Here is a 22,834-nt window from a genome sequence, read left to right as displayed (position 1 = left end):
GAAACATTGCCAAGCAGGGGAAGGAGAGGGTTAGTCCTGCCAAAAATCAGGTCGAGATGCTCTCTGTGCTGCCAGAGGCAAGGCTGGGCAGGAGGCAGCCAGGCCTTGGGATAGGGACCTTGGTCTCCAGCTTGTCGTGGGCAAGCATTTGCCCCTAGCTGGGAGCCCACAGGGAAAGCATCAAAGGTGATGCTGCTTAGAAAATGGTGGCACTGCTTAATATTGCTCCTACCTGCCCAGTCAACCCCATTTTCACCCAGTTGCTGAGGTCAGTTTAAGAGGTATAAGGCCCTTGCTCTGTTCTGCTCCAGGAAGCCTCTGCTTTTGTTATTTTTAAAAGATATTTGAGCATTTGATCCCAACTTTGCAACTCTGTCATGTTGAGTTTGGGCTGTCAGTGGCCGACAGCACTGGCCTGTCACCCTCCGTCATCTTAAAAAACAAAAAGCTGCAGATTCAGGCTTCTTTCTCTGTTTCACGCTAATTGGTGGAGGCCTAACTGCCTCTAGCTATCTTTTTCCCTTAGCAGCTGCAGAAAAACCCACAGCCAGCCTGGAAAACACCTCGAACCTGTTGGTACAAAGCTCCAGACGTGGGTGTAACTGGTGCTATTGCATGTGCTGAGCTCAGCTAGTGCTCACGCCATGCTTCGGGAGCCTCGCCACCTCAGTTCATCTTTCCAAGGTGATTCCCTCCCTTCCCTACAGAGCCTGGCAAAACATTTCTTGCCAGTCCTTCCTCCTTGGCGACTAGGAAGGCAGGGTGGGCTCTGCCCTCCACTCCTCTGGCCCTCCAAGGGGATGCATCGTCATGCTGCGCTGAGCTGGATGGCTCAAAGGCAGTGTCCACAGCAGGATAGGAGGTTTTTTTGTCTGCTCTTCATGGTTCCTGGGGAAACCCGCTTGATTATGGCATTGCCCCAGAGGAGAGCATCTGCAGGCACCTTCAGCTGCACCCTGGCAGCATGGCCACTTGGGAGTGGTGTGTTACAGCTCAGGGGCTGCTGGAGACACCCCATTTCTTTGACACCGTAACCAGAGGGAGAGCATCCATCCGTTGGGGTGGAGAGTGTGTCTGTGCCATGGCTGCTGACAGGGCAGAGTCTAGACTGGGTTATTCTGCCCATCCACTGTAGCCAGCTTGCAAATGCGCCTACATAGGTGCCCGCGTGTAGGGAAAATGGGCTCATTGCCCCGAGTAGCCCTGCAGGCTCTGTGTGCTCTAGTGTCGTCTCGCCTTGGAATCCTGTCGATGGAATCCTCTTGCTCTGGATGCTGGTCATTGCAGGCGTGCTGGCATGGGCTGCTGCCTCTGCACAGCTCCTGCATGGGGCTTTTTGACAACTGGAGTCCAAAAATGACCTCGCGTCCTTTCTGTATGCGGTCTGTTGAGTGAAAATGGCTTTTAAACCTCTGCCGCCGCCTCTTTTCCCACTCCAGGGCTTGTTGGAGCCTGTGCTGGGCAAAAGTGTGCAAATAACTGCCATGGGAATTTGCTTTCTTTGTCAGAAGCTTAGCTGGGGATGCAGGGTTTGGGTTTCCAGTGGGATGGCATTTCCAGCCTGGGCTGGGCGTTTGGGAGTCCTGTCCCCAGAGCAGCGTCTCGCGGCCTCCCCAGCTCTGCATTTCCAGCGCATGGGTCTCGTCACCAGAAAGTCCACCAAAGATAAAGCTGTGTGTAATTAGAGCAACCTGCTGCTGGGCTTAAGATTTGTTCCTTTTTCCCCTTTCCCCCACTTTTTCGCATGTGTGACTCATGCCAAGAGCAGGTTGCAGTGTCTGCTGATGCGACGAACAAACAATCGATGTGTGACCTGTTGCCATAGCCGGTGTAGCTGGTATTCTAAGCTGCATGGAACCCTTCGGGTTGGTTTCTCCTTTGGAGGACAGGTGCTGCGTTCCCAAGTCTTGCGTTGCCTCTAGGTACTAGGTTCTCCATGCAAGCCCTGCTGTGATGCGCTTCCCAGCTGGAAGTGGAAAAGGATTTACAGCAAAAACGTGTTTCTCCTGCCCGTCCTGTGCACATTGAGTTGTGCATTAAGTAGCTCCCCAGAAGCAGGTGTACTGGGGGAACCTGTGGAGCAGCTCCTTGGTGTCAGTTGTGCTTTGCAATCTTACAAAGTCAGCTCAGGGGCTTGGTTTTTTAACTTTTCTTTGTGTCCTTGTTTTTTTGTGCAGCGGGTCAGCGGATCACCAGCGCTGCCTCCTCTCCCATCTTCGCACAGGGGCCTCATCCCATAGTCTTGCTGTGCCCAGTTGGCGCTGGCCTGGCAGTTCGGGTCATTTGGTGACCACAAATGTGGTTTATTGGCTTGTTCACAACTCAAAGGACGCAAACCTCGGACGCTCTGAAGCATAAACAGATAAATACAGCCAAAGAGATCAATTTCTGTCTCCTGCTATTACTATTTCTTCTTCATTCATAAATGTTTCATGCTCCGTTTTACAGCTCCTTAAATCTTCCCTCCCTTCCTCTTCCTACCTGCCCATCCTCCGCTAGAGAGGGGAAAGCTTCTGATCTTCTTAGCCTAAATTGATTTGTGATCAAGTTACCCGCCCTTGCTGTCATGCCGACACTGTCCTCGTGATTGATAGTTCTTCCCCATCCCTGATGTCTACCCTGCTTCTAAACCCATCCCTCTCCATGCCATCACATACCCTGTTTGCCTCTGCCAGTCAGCACAGAGGCTGCAGGGGCAAATTTGGGGGCAGAGGGTGGTTGGGCAGCCATCCTCTGTCTCCTCTGTGAACAGGGTCAAGAAAACAGCCTGTCTGGGGGCTCTGCAGGTCTGGGCCACTCCAGTCCTGCCATAGCCAAGGGAAGGTGCCAGGCAGCAGGGTCCTGCTGGGATGCAGGAGTGAGGATGCTCAGGACCTTGCCAGGATGGACCTTGTGCATGGAGCACTGAGGTGCTGCAGGATACATGCCTGGAGCACCACCTGTGTAGCACAGCCTGGGTGTTGTATCAGGCTTGCCAGTGAGCTGTGGGTGCAAGCAGGGCTGGTTTTCTTTCTGGTTTTCATCGTGCCTTGCAGGTTTTCAGACTTTTCCCTGCCATTGAGACCCACTGAGTGACAGCATCTCTTTTCCTGACCTGTGAGTCGTGGGACAAGCCCTTCAGCAGGGCATGCATATAGGAGAGCTTGGACAGCTTTCTCTGTCCCGGCATGGGTATGAGTTGGTGGTGGGAGTTTCTTGTGTAGGTTCCTGGTTGTCCCGTGCTCCCACATCAGCTGCAGTACTACATTGCTTGGAGCACCAGCACTGAGTCTGTAGCACCATCCTTTCGCGCTCCCCACCACACAGCTTCTGCTCTTTGTTTCTGACATCCCATTTAGCCACCACTCTCTTGAGCAGCTGAGTTGGTTGTATCAAAGCTGGAACCTATTAGAAGAGCAGGGTTGAGTTGCTTCGTTAGCAGTGATCTGAATTATCTAATGAGCTGTGGGGGGTTGGTTTGTTCAAGATTGTTTTCGAGCACTTCTCAGAGGAACGTTTGCAGAGATGAACTTATCACCTCAGCTTCTCGAGCCCTTTCTTCCCCATCCGTGGGGGAATCAGCCTGTATTTATTTTCCATCTGTGCTTTTAGCAGCTTACAGGGATCACCTTGCAAAATAGGCCATCCAAAACCAACACAAAATGAACCTACGCTGCAGAAAAGCTTCCCAGCACTGGCAGGGGAATCTGTGTCAAAAACATGAAGCCAGAGAAAAAGCACGAAACTCCCCAGGGCTGGGTTATTTTCCACCCTGTGCTTCCCTTCTAGGGTAGGTGAACTTCCTCCTGACCCAGTGCGATGTGCATGTTTCTGCGAGGCTGCTTCAGTTCTCGTCTCACCAAATGCCTCTTTGCTGCGTGTGCCGTGTCCATTGAGGGGGGTCATGCCAGGAGGAGCGATGCCCCTTCTGCCAATGTTCATGTTTTCCCTGGGTTGCCTTTTCTGTGCTCCGTCCTGCTCGCTCGGTTGCTGTAGGGTCCCAAGTAGTCTTTAATTAAAGACTTGGGGTTCTTTTCATAAGCAAGGAAGATCTTGTTGCAGGGATGAATCAGCAGTAAATGACAGGCTGGTGTGGTTGGGGAAGAGTCATTGGCTCCATGTTGGGATGTCTCTTGCTCCATACTGCAGCTCAGGTGGGTGAGTTGGCATGTGGCAGGAGCATATCTCTTTGGGTTGATGAGAACCTTGGCCACCCTGATGACACTGAGTGGTTTTGGGAGGGTTTTAGGAAGTGTCTGACCACTGAAGTGCTCTAGAAACGCTCCAGATGAGCATCCTTCCCCACGTGCATCCATGAACACTGAGAGTTGCTGAAGGACTTAACCACTAAAGGAAGCTGTCTTGAACCTGCTGCTAGTAAGGCACTGGGACTAGTCTGGGAGTGAAACTGGAGAACCATTGCTGAAGGTACCTCAGGTGTGTTGGACAGGTCTGGGGGGCGAGGTAGGTTTGGCTGAGCTGGAGGGTGGATGGGGTTCTCTTGGGGACCCCAGCCAGACCCATGGAAGAGCAAGGGTGGTCCTTCTTGGAAGGACTTACGTCCTCCCTGAAAGTAGGGCAGGATGGTGCCCTGATGGTGCATACAGCATCTCTGAGAACCATGTTGCGTGCGCTGCCCTGCTGGCCTGATCTCATCCTGGTGTTGGGACCGTAGTAATCCCAAACCAACAAAATAAGATCGGATCACTGGGGGGCTTCTGGTTGACGACCTGCATAGCTGCTGACAGGATTGGGGCTTGGGCTTTGTGCTTGGTTTTGTGCTGAAGGAGTTGCTTATCAGAAGGGTATCATGGAAGGGACAAAGTGACAGAAACCCTGGGGTCAGTCTCCCCTTGCCATGGTCAGCATTGCCTTTCTGTTAAGGGCTGGCTCTGTGTTCATCCCTGTTCATCCCGCAGCTTGGCTTCCCGTCCTGGTAGGTGCTGGGGCAGCCCACATGGATGAGGTGGGGAGGAAAAACTGCCCAAGCATCTTCCCCCTGTAGCTGAGATACCCAACACGAGGTTTCTAGGAGCAGGGGCTCCCTGTGCCCCCCATAAACAGTCACTTACAGCCGGCTGGAGGAGGAAGTGCAGGGGAAGGGGATCATGCAAACCAGGCACTGATGCCGACCAAATCCATCCTGTCGGTGTCCTCCATGGGGTCACTTTCCCTCCTTAACAAACAGCTCCTACGCTCTTGTTTCCATGCCAGGGTTTTTTTTTTCCTTTGCTCAGCACTAGTTGGCTTTCCGGTATGGGATACTGCTGGAGGATGGGGGAAAGCACGTGTTTTTTGGGGGCCTGGAGTTACAGCAATGCTTTGTGCTCTGCTCTCCATGCCTCCCTCGCTGCTTTGATTGATCTCAGCAACAGCAAATGTTAAAATAGATGCCAGGCGCTTTCTGCCTTTCCTCCCAAACCTGCCTTTTGGCAGCCGCGCTGCGTGGCTCGCCGTTCTCCTTGACTCCCAGTGGGGGCGAGCGGGAGGAGAGAGGAGCCTTTGCATAGGAAAGGGTTTTACTGAAACTGTCTGGAGGCAGTTTGGATGTGCTGATTAAACACGGTGACCCTAAATGAGCGTGTACAGCCATGCAGGGGGGCTGGAGAGCCCTCCACCGTACATCCATGCTCACAAGCAGTGTTACTGTGGTGGGATGTGAGCTTGCAAGCCCCTGGAGCATGTCTTGCTTCCTAGGAGCCGCCCAAGAGCTCTCAGGGGCCTCCAGCTGTTTCCCCTTTCTGGGGCGTCTGCAGGGAGTTTTTGGTTTGAGGTTTCCTCTCCCATCCCTGTGTGCTGGGGCGGCTTGCTGCTTCCTTCCGCCTGCAGAGATCCCTGGGGCCTGGGTGCCTGCCTGCCCCTTCCCCACCATAGCATCCGTGGAGGGCAGGTCCCGGGGTGATGCTGGGAGAAAGAAGCCCTTTGCCTTTCAGGGAATGCACACCCAGCATGGTGCCATGCTGCAAGCAGGCACCCAATGCACAGAGGCACTGGACCCGTGGGCTGTAAGAGGAAAGAATATATATGTTTTTTTTAGCAAAAGCCAATTGCCTGAACCTGCAGCTCCTGTCTTCAAGTTGGCTCGAGCTGCGTTCCCTGGACGTGTCGCGTTGGAGTTGTCTCTGAATAAGCCCAGCTCTCCATATGTCCAGGGCCAAGGTGTCTCAGCAGAAGCATCGCCTTGCAGTGGAGGTGGGCAGTAGCTGACGGGTGGAAAGGAGCAGTTCTCCACAGAGCCAGAAGGGTGTTGATACAGGACCAGCAGGCTGGAAAGCTGCAGGTTTCATCCTCTGCTCCGTGTTCAAGGGAGAAGACCATTTCCAGTTGTAGGGAGCAAGGGAAGGAGCACAGACTCAGGCACCAAGCAGGTCTCCTGAGCTAGGAGGAATTCTACTCTCAATCACCACCAGCTCTGGCACTGAGACAGCCTGTTTAATTTAATGTTTTTTTAACTAGCAAAGTCTGTGTCAGGCAGTGACCCCTCCAAACATTGCTAAGAACAGCACCCCGGGAGTAGGTGGCCAGAGATGTGTGGCTTGTCCTGGATGTCCTGTGCAGCGAGGAGCTGGACCTAAGCTGGTGACACCATCCTCAAGAGAGGCCTCCAAAACACCTCCAAGAAGCGGGTCCTTGCAGTCCTGGGCTCCTGATGCTGGACATGGTTGACATGGCTTCCTCGATCTGCCTGAGCTCCTCAGTGCCAGCACCCGTTCCACAGTCTGATAAGTTCAGAGCGATTGGTCTGAGCCTGAGCTGCAAAGCCCATGGCGGCTGTTTCAGACTTGGAAAAGTGTTTGTATGGACAGAAGCTGGTTTGTTTTTCCAGGCGTATCGTCTAGTCCCATGTCCCCCTTGGACACTTGGACCCAATCCAGAACCCCCCCACCCAGGGCTTCCCCCTGAGGGCAGCTTGTGGAAGAAACATGGGAAACCAACGGGTGTGGGATGGGGTTAACAGCGAAAAGATGCTGCAGGAGTTTGCGTTTAGCTGGGCTGGAACTTGAAACCTGCCTCAGTCCTGCTCTCCTGCCACATCCCAGCTGAATGTTTGCACCTCCTGTTTCCACTGGAGCTGATTCATAAAAAAATGAAAAACCCAACATGGAACAACTTAATCCTCCCAAACACTCATCTTGTGCCATAAACTTAGAGCTTAGCCTAAAAATAGCTCTGTTCCATGTTTGAGGTGTAGTCCCAACTGCTTGTTGACTGCTGATTAGGTCTTGGGAAGCAAAAAAAGCTCCTTAATCCAGTGCCAGCATAAGCAGAGGTTTTTCCTTGAACGGATGCTTTTTGAAGCAGATCAGGTTTTAAGGCTTGTTCTTTCAAAGGCGTCACCACTGAGCACCCAAATTAATTTTAATGACCACAACATTATAAGCAATGGGATGGGAGATGCTGAGAGCATATCCATGTGAGCTGAGCCAGTGCAGGGCTTCTGTGGGCTGTTATATCTCATCATCCTCAAGCTTGTGCCTTTCCTTATGTTAATCCACCCAGATTTTCTGTTTTGTTTTTTTTTTTTTTTTCTCCATGGGATGACGTAAGATATAAAAACTACTTGCGAGGTTTTTTTCTTCTCCTGCTAAATGATTCAGCCTCCAAATCTCCTCTCCCAGCTCGCAGGCTGCTGCAGCCCTTCCCTCTTGAACTTCTTCCAGCTCTTGCATCAAACTGAGCAACATAATATTTGATGTGCTGTGGCCACAGCCTGTTCCAAGCAGCCTTTTCCTCACTGCTCCTACGGGAAGAGTCCACTGACTCACCTGCTCCTGCTTCCCTAACTGCTCCCTGGCGGCGGATCAGCTCATTTGGATGTCTCTTTGCAGATGATGACTTGCTGCAAGGGGTTAATGCTGCTTTTTTTCATGTTTGTTTTTTTTTTTTTTCTGCATGCCTGGATATTTTCAAGCCTGGGTACTGAACATTTTTCAAAGGACATCATATGGGGGTGAGATAAGCAAGCGGCAGGAATAGGAATGGGTTCACTGGGGATTTAACCCCACATCTGTGCCCAGCAAAGTCACAGGCTCTGTCCCTCCTGCATTTCGGTGGCACCTGAATTGTGTGGTGAAGGACCTGGGTGCTTCCAGCTGTGCACTCGTGTTATTTATCCAGGCATCCCAGCAGGGAATTAGGGGTTTTGTTCCCCCTTCACGAGGTACATTTTAGGCTCCTCAGGCTTTCCAGCTCCTCCCTTCATCCAAGATGCGATAACATCCCCAGCAATAATACAGAAACGTCTGGAGGATGCGATTCAAGTTTCTCCTTGCCCTGGTGATTTCAGCATGGTCACACCCATCTCCGTCCTTCACATTTTCCTTCCTCTTTTTTTTTCCTTTTCAGTGACTTCATTTTTCAAGTGGATGTAAACACCGCTAGGATTTTTATTTTCTGGGAAATCATTGGGAAATTGTTATCCCAGGTCTAGAAATTTCTTCCAACTCTCGTTGCTGCCTGCTTCACCTGTGAAGCATGTCATGGAGAAATAGAGTCTGTCCTGAACATACATATTTCCTTGCGCTTCGTTAAGGGGAATTTTAATACTTTTATCCGTGAGGGATCAGAGCTGCTGGGGCAACGGCTGTGCTGGAGACCCATTCATCCTGCTGCAGCCACCTCAGGAAGCGGCACTTGGAACCGGGGCAGAAAGATCAGGCATATTACAGGAGGAGAAGAGAGTGAAGGACCACTGGGTCAGCAGCAGTTTGGGGGAAGAAATGGTTCCATCATGGCCTGTGTTTCGTGCTGCCCCGTCTGACCATGTTACCACTGTGAACTGGAGAGCTAGAAGGTGTCTCTGGGCATCCCTTGCTTTGCTGCCCTCTCACCCACCGTTTGTTCCAGCCGGCAGGAGGCAAGTTCCCTCTCCCATCGTGTACCAGGGGTTGCTCCATGCCTGCCAGTGCACAGGTTATTCCCTGTGGAGGGACTGGGCCCTAAATGGAGATTGGGAGGTTTTTTTCCCTTGTGCAGTGAATGTTTTGGAGGCTTTTCCCATGCTCTTTCCATCTCTGTGAGCAAAGTCTGCGTTATGGGTTTCATCTGGGGCAGGGCAGTGGGGAGCATCCTCCGTTAATCTACTGTGGAGTCGGTTGAAGCTTTTGTGCTGGTGGATATGGCCAGTATCTCATTTGGGAGCTCTTGCCAGCCCCAGTGGCACAGTGCTGGGCTTTGGCAACCAGCACGGGGGGCGTTAAAGTCAAGTCCTTTTCCCTCCTCAGCTCAGGCTTCTGAGCTGCCTCGTATTTTACAGATGTTTTAGCAGAATTGAAGGATTTGGAGGAGGGGAAGCTGATGGATGTATAGGTGTGTTGCATCATCCACCATCACATCAGGTCATTGCAGATCCCAAAACTGTACTGCAGGCTGGAGACTGCCATGGGCTGGCTGTGGGAATGCAGATGTTTCCCAAAAATCCACTAACCTTGGTAGGGTAGGGTAGGTGCTGCATAGCAGCTCCTCCTGCCCATAGAGAGCTCCTGGGATGCAGCATCCTCTAAATGCTTGATGCAAGGGAACTTCCAGGCAAACTTCAGCACCTGTATGTAGGGTGAGGCACAGAAGGTCTGACATAAAGTTATTTCAGTGAATGTTGTTGAGTGCCTTTGCCATTACAGTATTGTCTCTGACTTGAAAGGATTTGTTCTGAGTCAGTGGCTCTTGAATATTTAAAATGCAAGCACAAAGCACCATCTTTTTTTAAACACAGGCTCACAGCAATGTATCAACTGACTGTACAAAAATTTGGCCACCAGTAACTTACCCCCGTGAAATGCATGGCAGTGTCTGATGCCAGGGTGAGCAAGATGGTGTTTGCCAGGTTTTTTAGTGGAAGGGCTTTAGGACAGGGATGGAGACAGAGCTCTTATGAAGCCGCTGTGGTTCAGGGAGGGTTCTGGTCCCATCCAAAACCTCCGTGCTTGGCGTTTGTGTGTCTCTGACTCAGGTCTTGGGTGAATTCTGGGGTGCTTGTGCTAGGTCCCACCCAGCAGCATCCTCCCAGAGGTCTTTCTGACTTGTGGCTCTTGGAAATGACAAATGGGCCTTTGCTTTTTTTTCCTCTCTGGCTCCAGGTGGCACAAGCTACACTCCAAGGCTGGGAAGAAGGAGAAGGAGCGTGGTGAGATCCTGGTGAGCATCCAGTTCACACGCAACAACCTTACAGCCAGCATGTTTGACCTGTCCATGAAGGACAAGCCACGGTCGCCTTTTGGCAAGCTGAAGGACAAGGTGAAGGGCAAGAAGAAATATGACTTGGAGTCAGCCTCTGCCATCATCCCCAGCAGCATGGGCGCCCTCGACATGGAGGATGACTATGATGTTGGGGGCAAGAAGTCCAAAGTCAAGGGCTTCTTCTTGAAGAACAAGCTGCGCAAGTCGTCCCTGACGCAATCCAACACCTCCCTGGGATCCGACAGCACCATCTCTTCTGCCAGCCTGGGCTTGGCTGCAAATGTTCCCGAGGTAACCAAATCCCCGAGCAGACACAGCAGTCTGTCCACCGAACGCTCTGGTAAGAGGATAACGGTTTTAATCCTCACCCTCCTTCTTTTTTCCTTCTTTTCTTTGTAAGGGGCTGTTGAGGCTTTCCTGCAAATCTGTTAACTAATTGCTTACCTAAAAAGCGGCGTCCTGCACAAACCCTCTGAGACCTTCTGCGTGCTGTCAGTAACGTGCTTGCCAGAATAGGGGGCTACGTCTAAGATTTTGCTTTTCATGCTGAGCCTGTATATGGGCAGCCTGACTTAACGTTGATGCTGCATGTGCTCCCTGCAGTTCAACATGAGCCTGCAGGCCACGAGGGTGCTTTAGGACCATTTCTTCTCTGCACCCTGAAAGCGGGTCGCTAACAGTGGCTCGTAGCAGTAAGCCCCTGGGAGAGGGCTGGGTGAAGCCGAGCACACTGGTGCTGTGCTGCACTGCTGCCTGGCTGTCTAATGAGATGCCTCCGGCTTGGAGGCAAAGCTGAAACAGTGACCAGTTCCCGGTGATTAAAGCAATCTGAGCTCTTGGCGCTCGGAGAGTGGCGATTTGCAAACAAAAAAGGCCCTTGTAGTGAATTAATTCTTGCCATCCCTTGAAAACAAGATGTATAATTAAATGGTTTAATTGGCTGGAGACAGCAAATTCCCATATTGGGTGGGAGTCCCTGGGTACATGCTGCTTCTCACTGTGCTGGCAAAGCTGCCTGCATGATGCCTCACAGTTTCTGGTGGGTGATGTTCCTGTGAGTGGCTGGAGAGCGAGTAGAGGCACTGGTTTGGCCCCGTGATCCTCGCATCATGGTGAAGGAGTGTCATGGTTTAACCCCAGCTGGCAACTAAGCACACACAGCTGCTTGCTCACTGCCCCCCAGTTGTGATGGGGGAGAGAATCAGAAGAGTAAAAGTGAGAACGGTCATGGGTTGATATAAAGACAGTTTAATAGGTAAAACAAAAGCCGTGCACGCAAGCAAAGCAAACAGGGAATTCATTCACTGCTCCCCATTGGCAGACAGGTGTTCGGCCATCTCCAGGAAAGCAGGGCTCCATCATGTGTAACAGTTACTTGGGAAGACAAATGCCATCACTCTGAATGTCCCCCCCTCGCTTCTTCCCCCAGCTTTATAAACTGCGCATGATGTCACATGGTATGGGGTATCCCTTTGGTCGATTGGGGTCAGCTGTCCTGGCTGTGTTCCCTCCCAGCTTCTTGTGCCCCTCCGGCCTGCTCGCTGGTGGGGTGGTGTGAGGAGCAGAACAGGCCTCGACTCTGTGTAAGCACTGCTTAGCAGTAACCAAAACATCCCTGTATTTTCAGCACTGTTTTCAGCACAAATCCAAAACATAGCCCCATAGTAGCTACTGCGAAGAAAATTAACTCCATCCCAGCCAAAACCAGCAAAGGAGAGAGCATTTCTGGCTAGGAGGGGAGAGCAGCTGCATGTTGCCTAAAGTCCAGGCAGTCCTTCTCACTGGGTTCTCCATGTAACCCCAAAATCTGCTGAGCGTTAGCAATAGCCACAGGGTCAGGCAGTGAGAGGGAGAAACAGGCGCTGGACCCTCCTGGCTTATATCACACAAAGCAGCAGCCTGGCCTGTTGGAGCAGAGCTCAGAGGCTCATTGTCTTTTATTCAGTGCAAACTCTTAAGTCATATGGAAGCATAAGCCCTTTAAGTAGCTTCTGGGTAGTTTGTTGCATTTATTATCGATCTCAGATCCTCTCAGAGAAGGGTTTTTTCATCTTTCTCATCTCCAGATCCTGCAGTGGGGGTGATGTGCTTGGGGAGAACAGCGTATAGCTTGTATAGCCACATACTTGTGACCCATGCTTTGCATTTCTAGTCATTTAATTACAATCCAGTAGAGCCTGGGAGGGAGAAAGCCATTATGGTTTCACAGATCTCTCTAGTGTTTGCAAGTAGAAGATAACGATGCTTTTCATACCTATGCCTGTTGCTCAGATGACCTCACCTCTGTTTTGTGTTTTATTTTCCCTCAGTGAAAGACTACTTGCCATCTCCAAAGCTGACCCACAAGAGAGCATTCAGTGACGATGTCTCCCAAGTCAGCCCCGTCCTGGAGCCAAAAGCAATCCAAAACCTGAAGCCAAAGAATGATCCCGTGTCCCGGTCTTCCCTCTGCATCAATGGGAGCCACGTTTACAGCGACGAGCCTGCACCAAAGAGCCCCGTGTCCGTCCCTCAGAGCTCTGCGCCACCATCTGTGCCCAGTGTTCCCAGACGGCAGGAGGAGGGCTTCGGCTTCACCCCCCTCCATCCCGACTCCCACGAGGTGCCTTGGGGGATCAGCAACTTGGAGAGGACACAGCAGAGAGATGAGCCCAGGTTCATCCCATCTCCTCCCAGCTTAGCCTTGCAAGAAGAGCTCAAGGTTTCCACAAAAGCTGTCACTCTCAGTAACCATCTGGGCAGAGCCAAGATGGAGGAAAACAGTCGCTTAGAGAACAAGCTGACACAAGCTGCAACACCCATGGTCTTCTCCACAGAGACGACGAAGGACAAACAACCCGAGGAAACAAGGAAGGAAGACAAGAAAGTGAAGGGTGGGCTCTTCCATCAAGGGGGCAACAAGAGTGACGTGGGGAGCAAAGCACAGGGGGAGAAAGTGGGACCCTCCCATGGCTCGTCCGTCCACGCGACACCAGGGAGAGATGAGAGGAGTAAGACCAGTGGCTGGTTCGGTTCAAAGGAGCCCAAAGAGTCCCCTCAGAAACCCAGGTCAGTGAGATGGGTGTGTTGATGTCTAGGCCATTAACTAGCTGCCCCAGCCTCCCATCTTCAATGGCTGTGCTGTTAAATGCTCTCCAGCATCAGCAGAGGAGTGGTCCCCATTGCTCAGACAAGGTGATAGCACGGGAAATCATTCCTTGGTCTTAAATGTCTCAAAGGGAGGGTGATTTTGCCTGGATCCTCCCTTGGCTTCTGTCACAAACCAACTCCAGTTGCCCTCCTGGGCTGTGTTTCCTGGTTGGGGAAGGGAGGGATCCCCTTCATGGACAGGGAGACATTTCCTTTTGCAGAGGTGAGGCTCAATGCAGTCATGCCAAGTGTTTCTGTGGCCTCAAAGTAAAGGATCGTTATCCTTTAATTAGATAAAAAAGTTTCCTTGGCAGTCAGTGTAGGATGTGGGACATAGTGACATGTAATTGCATTTTTTGGTTAACATCCCACCCCCTCCATGTTGCTGCTTTGGCCTGGGGGTGCGGTACTTTGGTAACTTGACATATTATTAATATTTCTGAAGTAACTAATCCCAGCCCTGCTCTTTCCTTTTCCCATCCCACCCCAGCCTTCCCTCCTCCCGATTATGAATCTCTAATTGTTCTTGCTTTGCGTGATGATTCATCCCTCCAAATCCTCAGCACTGTATTTGTGGCACATAAAACATGGTGTTTGTGCTGTTTCTGTGCAGGCTTTATTGCGACAGTGCGTCACCCACATCCATCTGTAGCCCCCAGCAGTTGAGCTGGCCGTCCAGAGGTCCAAGAGCCTGGTGTGGTGTTATCATTGCTCAGTGAGAGGGAGAAAACAGGGTTAAAAGCAGCCAGAGAAAATAACTGGCAGTTGAGAGGTGGTTGCATCTAGAGGGTTGATTTATTATAGGGGTTTTCTAATCTGGGCTGACTTTAACCTAATTTATTAAGCAGAAGGATTTTAATTCAGTCTAAGCCTCCTTTAATGAGGAGGGCGCTCATGGTTTATTCAACCTAACCAGATTCCCACACGGGTTAAACTGCTTTTAAAGTGCTGCTCAGACGTAAGTGAGGGGTTGAGCACATCGCTCAGTGCAGCTTCAGAACAGGGGCAGCCCCAGAAGTCCTCCTCACCCCGCAAGAAGATGTTGTGTTCGTAGTGGTCTTTAAGGCCAACTGGAGGCAAGAACGTGCTGCCACCCCCCTTCCCCAGGACCGAAGGGCACATGTCCTTGTCCTGCTTGCCACACTTGGTTGCTTGAGAGGAACATATGCTGTCAGCGCGAGGATGGGAGAGGAGCCACAAGGGCTGGTAAGGCTTGGTCCTGCCCGCTGCCAGCACTCCCAGCTGCACGGGCAGATCTGGGGACACCGAGGCAGGCGGGGAGCTGCTCCTCTAAGTCACAAACGCCCCATCTCGCAGGGCCCAGAGCTCTGTGCCCCAGAGCCTTTCATGGGGGAGCAAAGCCCAGCTCACATGGGGGAGGCAATGGGGAAGGGAAGGACCAGAGAGGGTGTGGGGTCTCTGTCCTCGAGCAGCTCCGGCATCAGGAGAGACGAATGTGAGGTCCTGGGACTGCTGTGGCTGCGGTTCCTACTTATGGGTTTTTCATTTCCAGGAGACTTAAAATCCCAGGAGTTACTTGGTGTCACATCCTGGTGCAAGGTTTGTTTCTGGATGAGAGTAAAGGATTCAGGTCTCCGAATGCTGTGACTGAGGAAGGACAGAATATGACCACTCAAGACTGTTCTTTTTTTTTTTTTATTTTGCGATAATAAATGTGCTGTTTGATTTAAGTCCTAGAATAGAAAAGATACAGCATGAAACCATAAAAAATCCTACTGTATTCAGGCAGTGACTCCCCAAGTTGCCTGAGACAGCCAGCGAATTCCTGTGAGTCTACAATGTACGCGAGTAATGGGATGGGAGATGCCCTCTGCATCTCTGGAGCCTTTTCCTTGATAAACAGGTGAGAAACCTGCAGGTTTCCTCCTGCTTTGCAGTTCTAGGAAGGAGACGGACGCGGGCTGTGTGTTACAACCTGACATGTAAGCTGTGCCTGCCCCACTCCTCTGATGGACGCTGCTGTCTTCAAGGCAAGGATGTCCAATCCAGCAGTAAATCAGCTCCCAAACGCCTGGAGCATCGAACCCAGTGGATAATTGCTGTGAGTGCAGAGGTGCCCTTAAACGCTGCCGGTTTCTAACAATCCTCTGCCTTTTTTTTAAATGACAGCTGCTGGACCCATTCCCAACATTATTCCTTTCCCAGAGGGTTTTCACTCCATGTTTTTTTTAAAATCTACTTCAGTGCTCACATTTTACTTTCAAGCTAAGCTGAAACTACGCTTTGCTTAGAGTCAGTTTGCTGTGACATGCTGAGGACCCCGTCTGCTGACGGCTGTCTTCTAAGGAGGAACCTGTATGAACCATGCAACAGCAGCTCCTCTGTTTGGGGTTTTCTCTCCCAAAAATAAGAATTGCTTTGAAGCAGCACAGGCCGGAGGGAACAAATTCAAAGGGGCCCCTTTTGGGGTGTTCATAAGCATCTGAACGGGCTTTAATTGCAGTTTGCAATTTGAAAATGGGAAGTAATGAGCTTAAACTGTAGCAAGGGAGATTTAAGGTAGTCATTAGGAGAAGTCTCTTATGGAGAACGTTGAAGTGCTAGAGCTGTCTGGCTGGGAGGAGGAAGCCCAGTGTCTGGGGCTTTGTGAACTGGGGTAAATGAGCACCTTTGGGGAACATTATAAGAAGCATTTGTCCTAGCATATGGCCCAGGCAGGGCAGTGGGAGATGGTGACTGAGTCTCATTTGTTGCAAAAATGGCCTTTCCATCATGACAGGGAGATGGACTGTCTCTAGTCTGGCTTTCCTGGTTCTTCATTTTTTCTGACCATTAATTACAATGTCACTACTTATTCTAATTATACAGAACTCTAACTTTTCTGATTTTATTCTCCTTCTTTACACTGAATGACCTTGTGGACCATGCCACTGGTTCAAGTCAAAGCTGTTGAAGAGCTTATTAGGTCTTGGCGGTGTCAGGTTGAACATACAGTCTGGTGTCATTGTATTGTGATAATCAAATGCATATGGTTTCTCAAGTGTGCGATTGAAAAGTTAGCAGTGCTTATCTGTGGGTGTTTTATGGATGTCCATTTGCATCTGGAGGAGCTATTCAGTTAGCAGTGTAACTTTTAGAGCTGAAGACAGATTAACCTTTGCTTTGTAGAGAGAACCAGCCTCTGAATCCAGCAGTTTTAAGTCTTTGACTTATCTGAACAAAGGATTTTTTCCCTCCTGCTGTCCTGCTTCTGGAAACTTCAGCTTTGTGGCTCCTAACAGCTGAGCAAGCAGCATCTTCTCGCTGTTTTGCCCACTGTGGATAAGTCAAGTTTCAGCTGAAGATGAACGTGGGGAGAGAGCGTGAAAAGCAGTCACCTTTGCAAGACCAAAAAATTCAACCTGTAATTAGTTAAAAGGTCTGTAATTAGAAAGATGCTTTACAGTTAAGGTTTAAATTAGCCTACAGCTAAGACAAGTTTCGCACAGCTTGTCTTTAACCACTTGCCCTTGCAAAACCACACCCTTTCTAAAATAAGGAAGCCACTGACTTTTGGCTGTTTTTAACTTCAGCTTTAAAAAAAGGTTTTCTGTTCTGTTATGGGTAGGTTTTGCTGACCCATTGTCAAGCACGCGTGAGCTGGTGCTGCCCTGCGAGCTGCAAACCTGCCCGCTCTCTTATCCGGGGAGAAAGCTGGACATTTCTGCCTTTAGCTCTTATTTACACATTTGTTCGCTGACTCTTGACAGGGAAGCAGGTCCCAAAGGCTGTGCTTTTTGGCCTTGGCTTTGCTAATCTGTGGAGGCGACCGGGCTTGATACTGGCTTGAATAGAAGCAGTAGGAAGATAGTGTTTGCTCTTTGGAGACCGGAATAAAAGACTCTTTGGGGTTTGTTGTTTTTGAGGTTGTGTGGTCAAGGGTTGTATGTAAGGAAGAAGCTCAGCAGGTTTATTTGAGGCAAGGCCCGGGGCTAAAACAATTGGTTTAACTATTTTCAGGGTTTCCTGCAATGTTGTCAGAGCTCCACAGGTCCTGCTTCCTGCAGCGTGAATCGGGATGTTAAAGTGGGGCTGCATCTCATGCTTGGCAATAGGAAAAAATAGAAATTGCACTCTCTCTTGTAAAAATAATTGCATTAGTGCTATTTGCAGGTTAAAGCCCCTTCCCTCTGACACTGCTTTCATGGGGGGAAAATGTAAAATCATCCCCCACCTTGGTTGTCAGTCCTCTTTCCATAGTCCGTACCCTTATATCCAGCAGTGAGGCCAAATACTGTCTTGAATTCCTCATTCTTCATCACGTACTCCTAAAAAGTACATTTCCTAAATGCTGGAAATGGGAAGAAGGTTTTGAACGACTGGAGCGTGGTCCTTGGAGAGACTGGCAGCAGGGGGCTGCGGAGGTGAACCAGGTGAGCCTGTCAGTGGGATTGAACACCGATGCGTGTGACAGCCACCTCCAAAGCACCGTTAAGGGCAACTTTCAGAGCAGAACCTGGGAGGCTGCAGAGTTTGATGAAGAGGAGCAACCATGTCATGAGAACCAGGGCATCACGGGTACACGGTGAGGCTGCGTATGAGTCTGTCACGGGAACTGTCAGGGATCTCTGGCACAGGTCTTGTATCCACGCGAGCTGCAAAACTGCACACCTGCATCAGATCAGTCACAGGGTAAAAATGATCAGGGATGGAGCTGGACATTTTCCCTCTGGCACGAGGGGTGCAGGGAGCCTGCAAGAGTGAAAAATGGCTCTTAAAATGCCTCTGCCTTCCTTTTGCCTGCTGAGCCTGCATTTCCCAGTGTTGGACGTGAAGCAGGATGATGAATTGGATCCCAAGCTGGCACCAGCTCAGCCCTGATGAGACAAATTTGTTTTGTAGCTGTCCAGGTAAAGCACAGCCCCACTCTCACCTATAAAAGTGGGTTTGGTGTTAGCACTTTGCATCTACCTGTGCTCCTCACTGCCCAGATCCTGTCTCTGCTATTTTGTTTTTATTCCTGTGGTTTTGGGGCAAATCTCTAAAAAGCAGGACTTTTAAATTTGTTTCAATTGGGATGATGGGCAGGTGAGGACCAAGGGGAAAGCAAAGCGGTTATTGCACAGATAGCTAAACCCCTTACTTTCACCTCTGAAATTGCTATTTAAAAGCAGCATTTGCATATATTCTCTGACTCCTTCCCACTTGTGTTCCCAGCCTGTATAAAAATGTCCCGGGCTGCCATACCCATCTCTTCCCAACCCCTTTCTGCACAAATGCTGCCATGCCAGCCTCACTCACCCCGGTGGGAGGAAATTCCTGATCCCTGTCAGGCTTTGAAGCCACCGCCAGGTCCTCCGGCACCCTGGTCCTGCTGGTTTTCCACCCTCCCTGTCTCGCTCTCAGTGAGCCCTGTTTGCATGATTGTCTACGGAGGAATGGGGCAAAAAGCAGCTTTTGAGTGGTAGGGTCATGGCACTCCCCTGGATCCAGCCCTCCTAGGAGGGATTTCCCACTTGAGCTTCAGCGCAGCTCTTAACCTCAGCATATTATAGCTGGATTTGAGCCCTGCCCGCCCCAAACCCCTGCTTTTTCAGCGCATGTGCTGTTTTCTTTATCTTCATGGTGCAGAGTTACCCACGCTCTTGCAGATGGGTGCGATGGCCTGGGGACCGTGGAGCTCCCTGTGACCAAGGAGCTGGAGTGGCTGCTGCCAGCCTGAAATTCAGAATTTTCAGAACTGTGAGAATAGTTCTCACTATTCAGAAACTGAATCTCAGAACTGTACAGAATAATCTCCCTGCATTGAGCAAGCTGTTTCAAATAGACTTTCCATCAGGGGGTTGCTCAGCAATATTTTATTTTCTTTTTTTTTTTTTTTTTCTGCTGAGAGGCTAAAACGCGTCTGTGAAGTGCTGCCAAACAAATAAATGAGGGCAGAAAGGTACCCGCTATTTATTTTGGCTGGCGGAGCTGTGTGCTGGGGTATGGGAGGAGGAGGGTGAGTCAGCGTTTCAATGCAGCAAAGATCTTCAGTCAGGCTGCTGCAAGCGGAGGTTTCCCTCTAGAGGAATACGCAATCCTCGGCGTCTTGTTTCACTGAGCACTTCCAGCATCCTTCATCAGAGAGGGGAAATGGGGCTTTTTGTCGGGTGGGTTATTCGTGGGGAGAGCAGGTCTGCTGCCAGCGCAGGGCTGGTAGCCAAGACAGGGGGGCTTGGGCTGAGGAAAGGGGCTGAACGGTGACGGTGCAATTGGTGCTTTGAAGGCCCAGGGGAAAGACATGGGCTCTGCTGCCAGGAGTTTGCAGCTGAGAGCAGTTTGTGCAGCCCCTGAACAAGCCCTGGTGGGTCCCATCAGGAATGGGGACCATTCCTTGGAGAAGGAAAACCAGAATCTGACAAAAAAAGAGATGGATTTAAGTTCTGTCTTTATATCTCCAACTTGGCTTGGGCTGCACATACTGGGAGAGGACGATATGGGACTGCTGCCTGGCAGGGGAGAGATTTGAGTCCTCCTGCTCCAGAGCTAGAGGCTGCATCGCTTCTGGTTTGCTTCCCTCCCGGAAGAGATTCATGTTCACCTACCTTGTTCCCCAGACGAAGTGCAGCCTTCATCTTGGTGCGTCCTGATACTGATGTGTAGGTCACAGTGGGTAAGGGGCAATCAGGGCGTTGCTGAAAGTACCATCCCACCTCCTGGTGGCCTGGACCACATAGGCAGCAGCTCGGTGCTGGGACCAGCTTGCTGTCATGGCCGAGAGCTGCTCTTTCTCAGCAGGCCCAGCACCCTGTGAGCCCCATCGTGACATGGGGAAAGAAGACATGGTCTTGGGTGGGTTTGAAGAGACCTTGAAGCTGTTCCTCCACCTGTGTGGGTGGGGATCAGTGCAATTCAGGGCACTGCCCACCATGTCTGCCTGAGCAAAAGGCTGCTTTGGCATTAGCCCTTGGGGAAGCAACTTCAACCACTCAGTCTTCTGACAGCTGTGAAGGTTGTTGGCAGTAGGCACTTACTAGGAGCCTGAAGCTGATTAATGCTCTGTAGCCATTTAGTGCTAGAACCCAGCAGAGCTGTCTGGATCAGGCCTCAGTTGCTCTTACTCAGCACTAAATGCTGTTTAAGCAGAATCACAAATGAGGGATGTTAATCTGGACCAAAACATTAAAGCAAGTGCTAGCAAGAAGGATCAATTGCAGGAGCAAGCAGAGGTAGGGCAGTGGTATGTGCTGTTTGCAGCCACCCTGAGATCATGGTGTTTCAGGGTGGACTTTTACACCTTCCCTTTTCAGAAGGAAGGGGAAATTTTCCGTGTTTTGCCGTATTCCACCACAGGTAAAACCCATTTGTGGGTCTTGTGAACTCACCCAGCTGGACCTTAGGTCATGGGCAGCTGTGCTCCTCTTCTGGAGAGCTTAAATTTTAGGGTGATTAGGGAAAAAAGTAAAGTTGCAACAAGTGAGAGTGGTGCTCCAGTGTGTGTATTCAACTGAGGAGCATGGAACCACCCAGCAGCTGCAGGCATTTGTCTACACCTTCTGTATTCAGAAAACCAGAAGAATTGAGGGACTCTCTCAATACGAGCCATAGCCTTGAGACCTTTGGGATGGCAGACACCAAATAGCGGTGACAGAGAGTTCGGGGAGAGATGGGCTGCCCTGTCTCCTTGTACAAATGCTGTTGTGCTGCGCCACTGCTGCCTCATGGATGTTCCTCTACAGAACAGTGAAGATGCCCTGTGGGTGATCCAGAGTAGGTCTTGTGCTGGAAGCAGGGTTCAGATGTGGAGCACCCCGACCACATGCCAATCCCGAGGTCACAGCATGCCCGGAGAGGCTGGCACCCAAGCAGAGAGCAGCTGCTGGTCTCTCTGGGGTGGTTTGTGCCTAAAAATCCATCAGCTTCTCCCATCGCTTCTCCTGGAGATTTTCTGTGCTCTGAGAGCTCAAAACACCTAGGAAGAGCTGGGCTGCTCAGAGTTATCTTCTGTGGGGGTGTGTGCCTGGTTGCCTGCAATGGGTTTTCCACCCTGCCACACACCAGTGGTCCGAGCAGGGAAAGGACACGGAGATGCAGGGGAGCATGGCTGGGCTGCAGGGACGGGGATGGGCACCTGCACCATGGCCACCACTGCTGCTTAGTGACAGCAGGAGAGGGCACCCACGAGCTGTCTCTGCCTCCAGCATCAAGTAAGCTGCAGGTCTGAGTGGAAATTAAGGTTTCAAGGCTTTTTTTTGTGCCTGAATTACTAGTTCTGCTAAGTAGTATCTGGCGTAGTGTCTGCTGGGTGCTGGAGTTGAGCCAATTGTGCTCAGCTGCTTACTGTATGTGTTACCTACCTAAAAACTGGGCTGGGGGGGCTTTGGTGGCATTGATTGCATAGGCACCTTTCCAAGGTAGCTGCTTAGAAGATGATGCATGAGGGGGGCTTTGAAGCTGCCAGGAGTGGGGAGAAGTGGGTCCTACCATGCTGCTGCAGTGTGCACAGGCTCCTGCCCGTCCGTGCATCACTTGTGGTCCAAGACGTGCTGCTGGCATGTAATCCTGCCTGCTTTAAACGCAACCGATGCTGACTGCACCTTCACACATGGTTAACTTTTGCCTCAAGATGGCATTTTTGCGCTTTAAAATGTGTCTAAGGCTTTTTGTGCATCTATAATAACAGATGAAAATAGTTCTCCTCGCAACTTTGCCAGTTGACAGCACATTGACCGTGATCTTCCAGTGCCCCCTGTGATCCCTACCAGCAGCTCAGGTGAGGGAGGGAAATGCCGTGGTGTAGGCCCAGGGCTGGACATACCCTGTGCATATTGGCAAAGCAATTACTTTATTTGTTCCTCGTTAAACTTCGATATGCCCAGTGCTGACTGATCAATGTCCATATTTCTCCCAAACCAAGACTGGGGTCTCTTTGAAGCTGGGCTGTCATGGCCAATGAAGAAGGAAGTAATCCCACTGGCTTGGTTATAGGGCAGTACAGCCACATATGCCAGTGCTGGGTGCCCCCATCCTAGGGGTGGAGTTGCTTCTGGCAGGAGTGAGTCAAGGGGACAGGGACTCGGGAAGAGGGAACGTGGCAGTTGGAACACTGGTTAGGGTGCGAGGTGTCCACTCCGCACCCTTCGTGATATGAAAACCTCCAAGACAGCTAGCCCTGGCCTGGCAAGTCTTCCTTGGGGGCAGTGATGCCAATTGCTGAAGGAGTTCCCAAAGGAAGATCAATGAAATCCAAAAGAAAGGTCTGTGTAGTCCCTCTTGAAACAGCAGCAAAGAACTGGCTGCCTGACTCAGGGCAAGGTGCAGGAGGAGGCTGACAGTCTGAGTTCGAGCTGTGCTGAATCCCTTCCCCCTTAGGGTACCCCATGGGGGTTCAGGTGTCTCAGGGCCTCAGGCCAGAAGTAACATGGTGAAGGGCATGCAGAGAGGCTGGGCAGAGTCAAGAGCAGAGCCAGTGCCACATCCTGGCCACATGCTCCCTCCTGCGCAGCTCTTGTTCCTTGGCTGCCTGCAGCCATGCTCCCCTCCCTCCCTGTGTGAGAGGGAGTACCGTATCCACCGTCGTCCTGATATGTTGCCAAACAAGTAATGAGGCACTGGGGGAAACTGGGAA

At 50.9% G+C, this 22,834-nt stretch overlaps 1 protein-coding gene across 5 annotated transcripts in view; it reads left to right on the top strand.

Annotated features, from left to right (window-relative positions):
• RAB11FIP5 (RAB11 family interacting protein 5) overlaps window positions 1-22,834 on the top strand; it is a 44,712-nt gene that overhangs the window by 8,051 nt on the left and 13,827 nt on the right. For all 5 annotated transcript variants that reach the window (XM_063335090.1, XM_063335089.1, XM_063335088.1 and 2 more), the window contains exons 2-3: window positions 10,056-10,495; window positions 12,465-13,203. In XM_063335090.1, the coding sequence (XP_063191160.1) occupies window positions 10,056-10,495; window positions 12,465-13,203 (1,179 nt within the window). The remainder of the gene's footprint in view (window positions 1-10,055; window positions 10,496-12,464; window positions 13,204-22,834) is intronic.

Source organism: Chroicocephalus ridibundus, chromosome 5 (assembly GCF_963924245.1).
Source record: "Chroicocephalus ridibundus chromosome 5, bChrRid1.1, whole genome shotgun sequence".
Taxonomy (NCBI): domain Eukaryota; kingdom Metazoa; phylum Chordata; class Aves; order Charadriiformes; family Laridae; genus Chroicocephalus; species Chroicocephalus ridibundus.
Note: the sequence above shows the minus strand (reverse complement) of the source record. Positions and strands in the feature narration are given on the sequence as shown.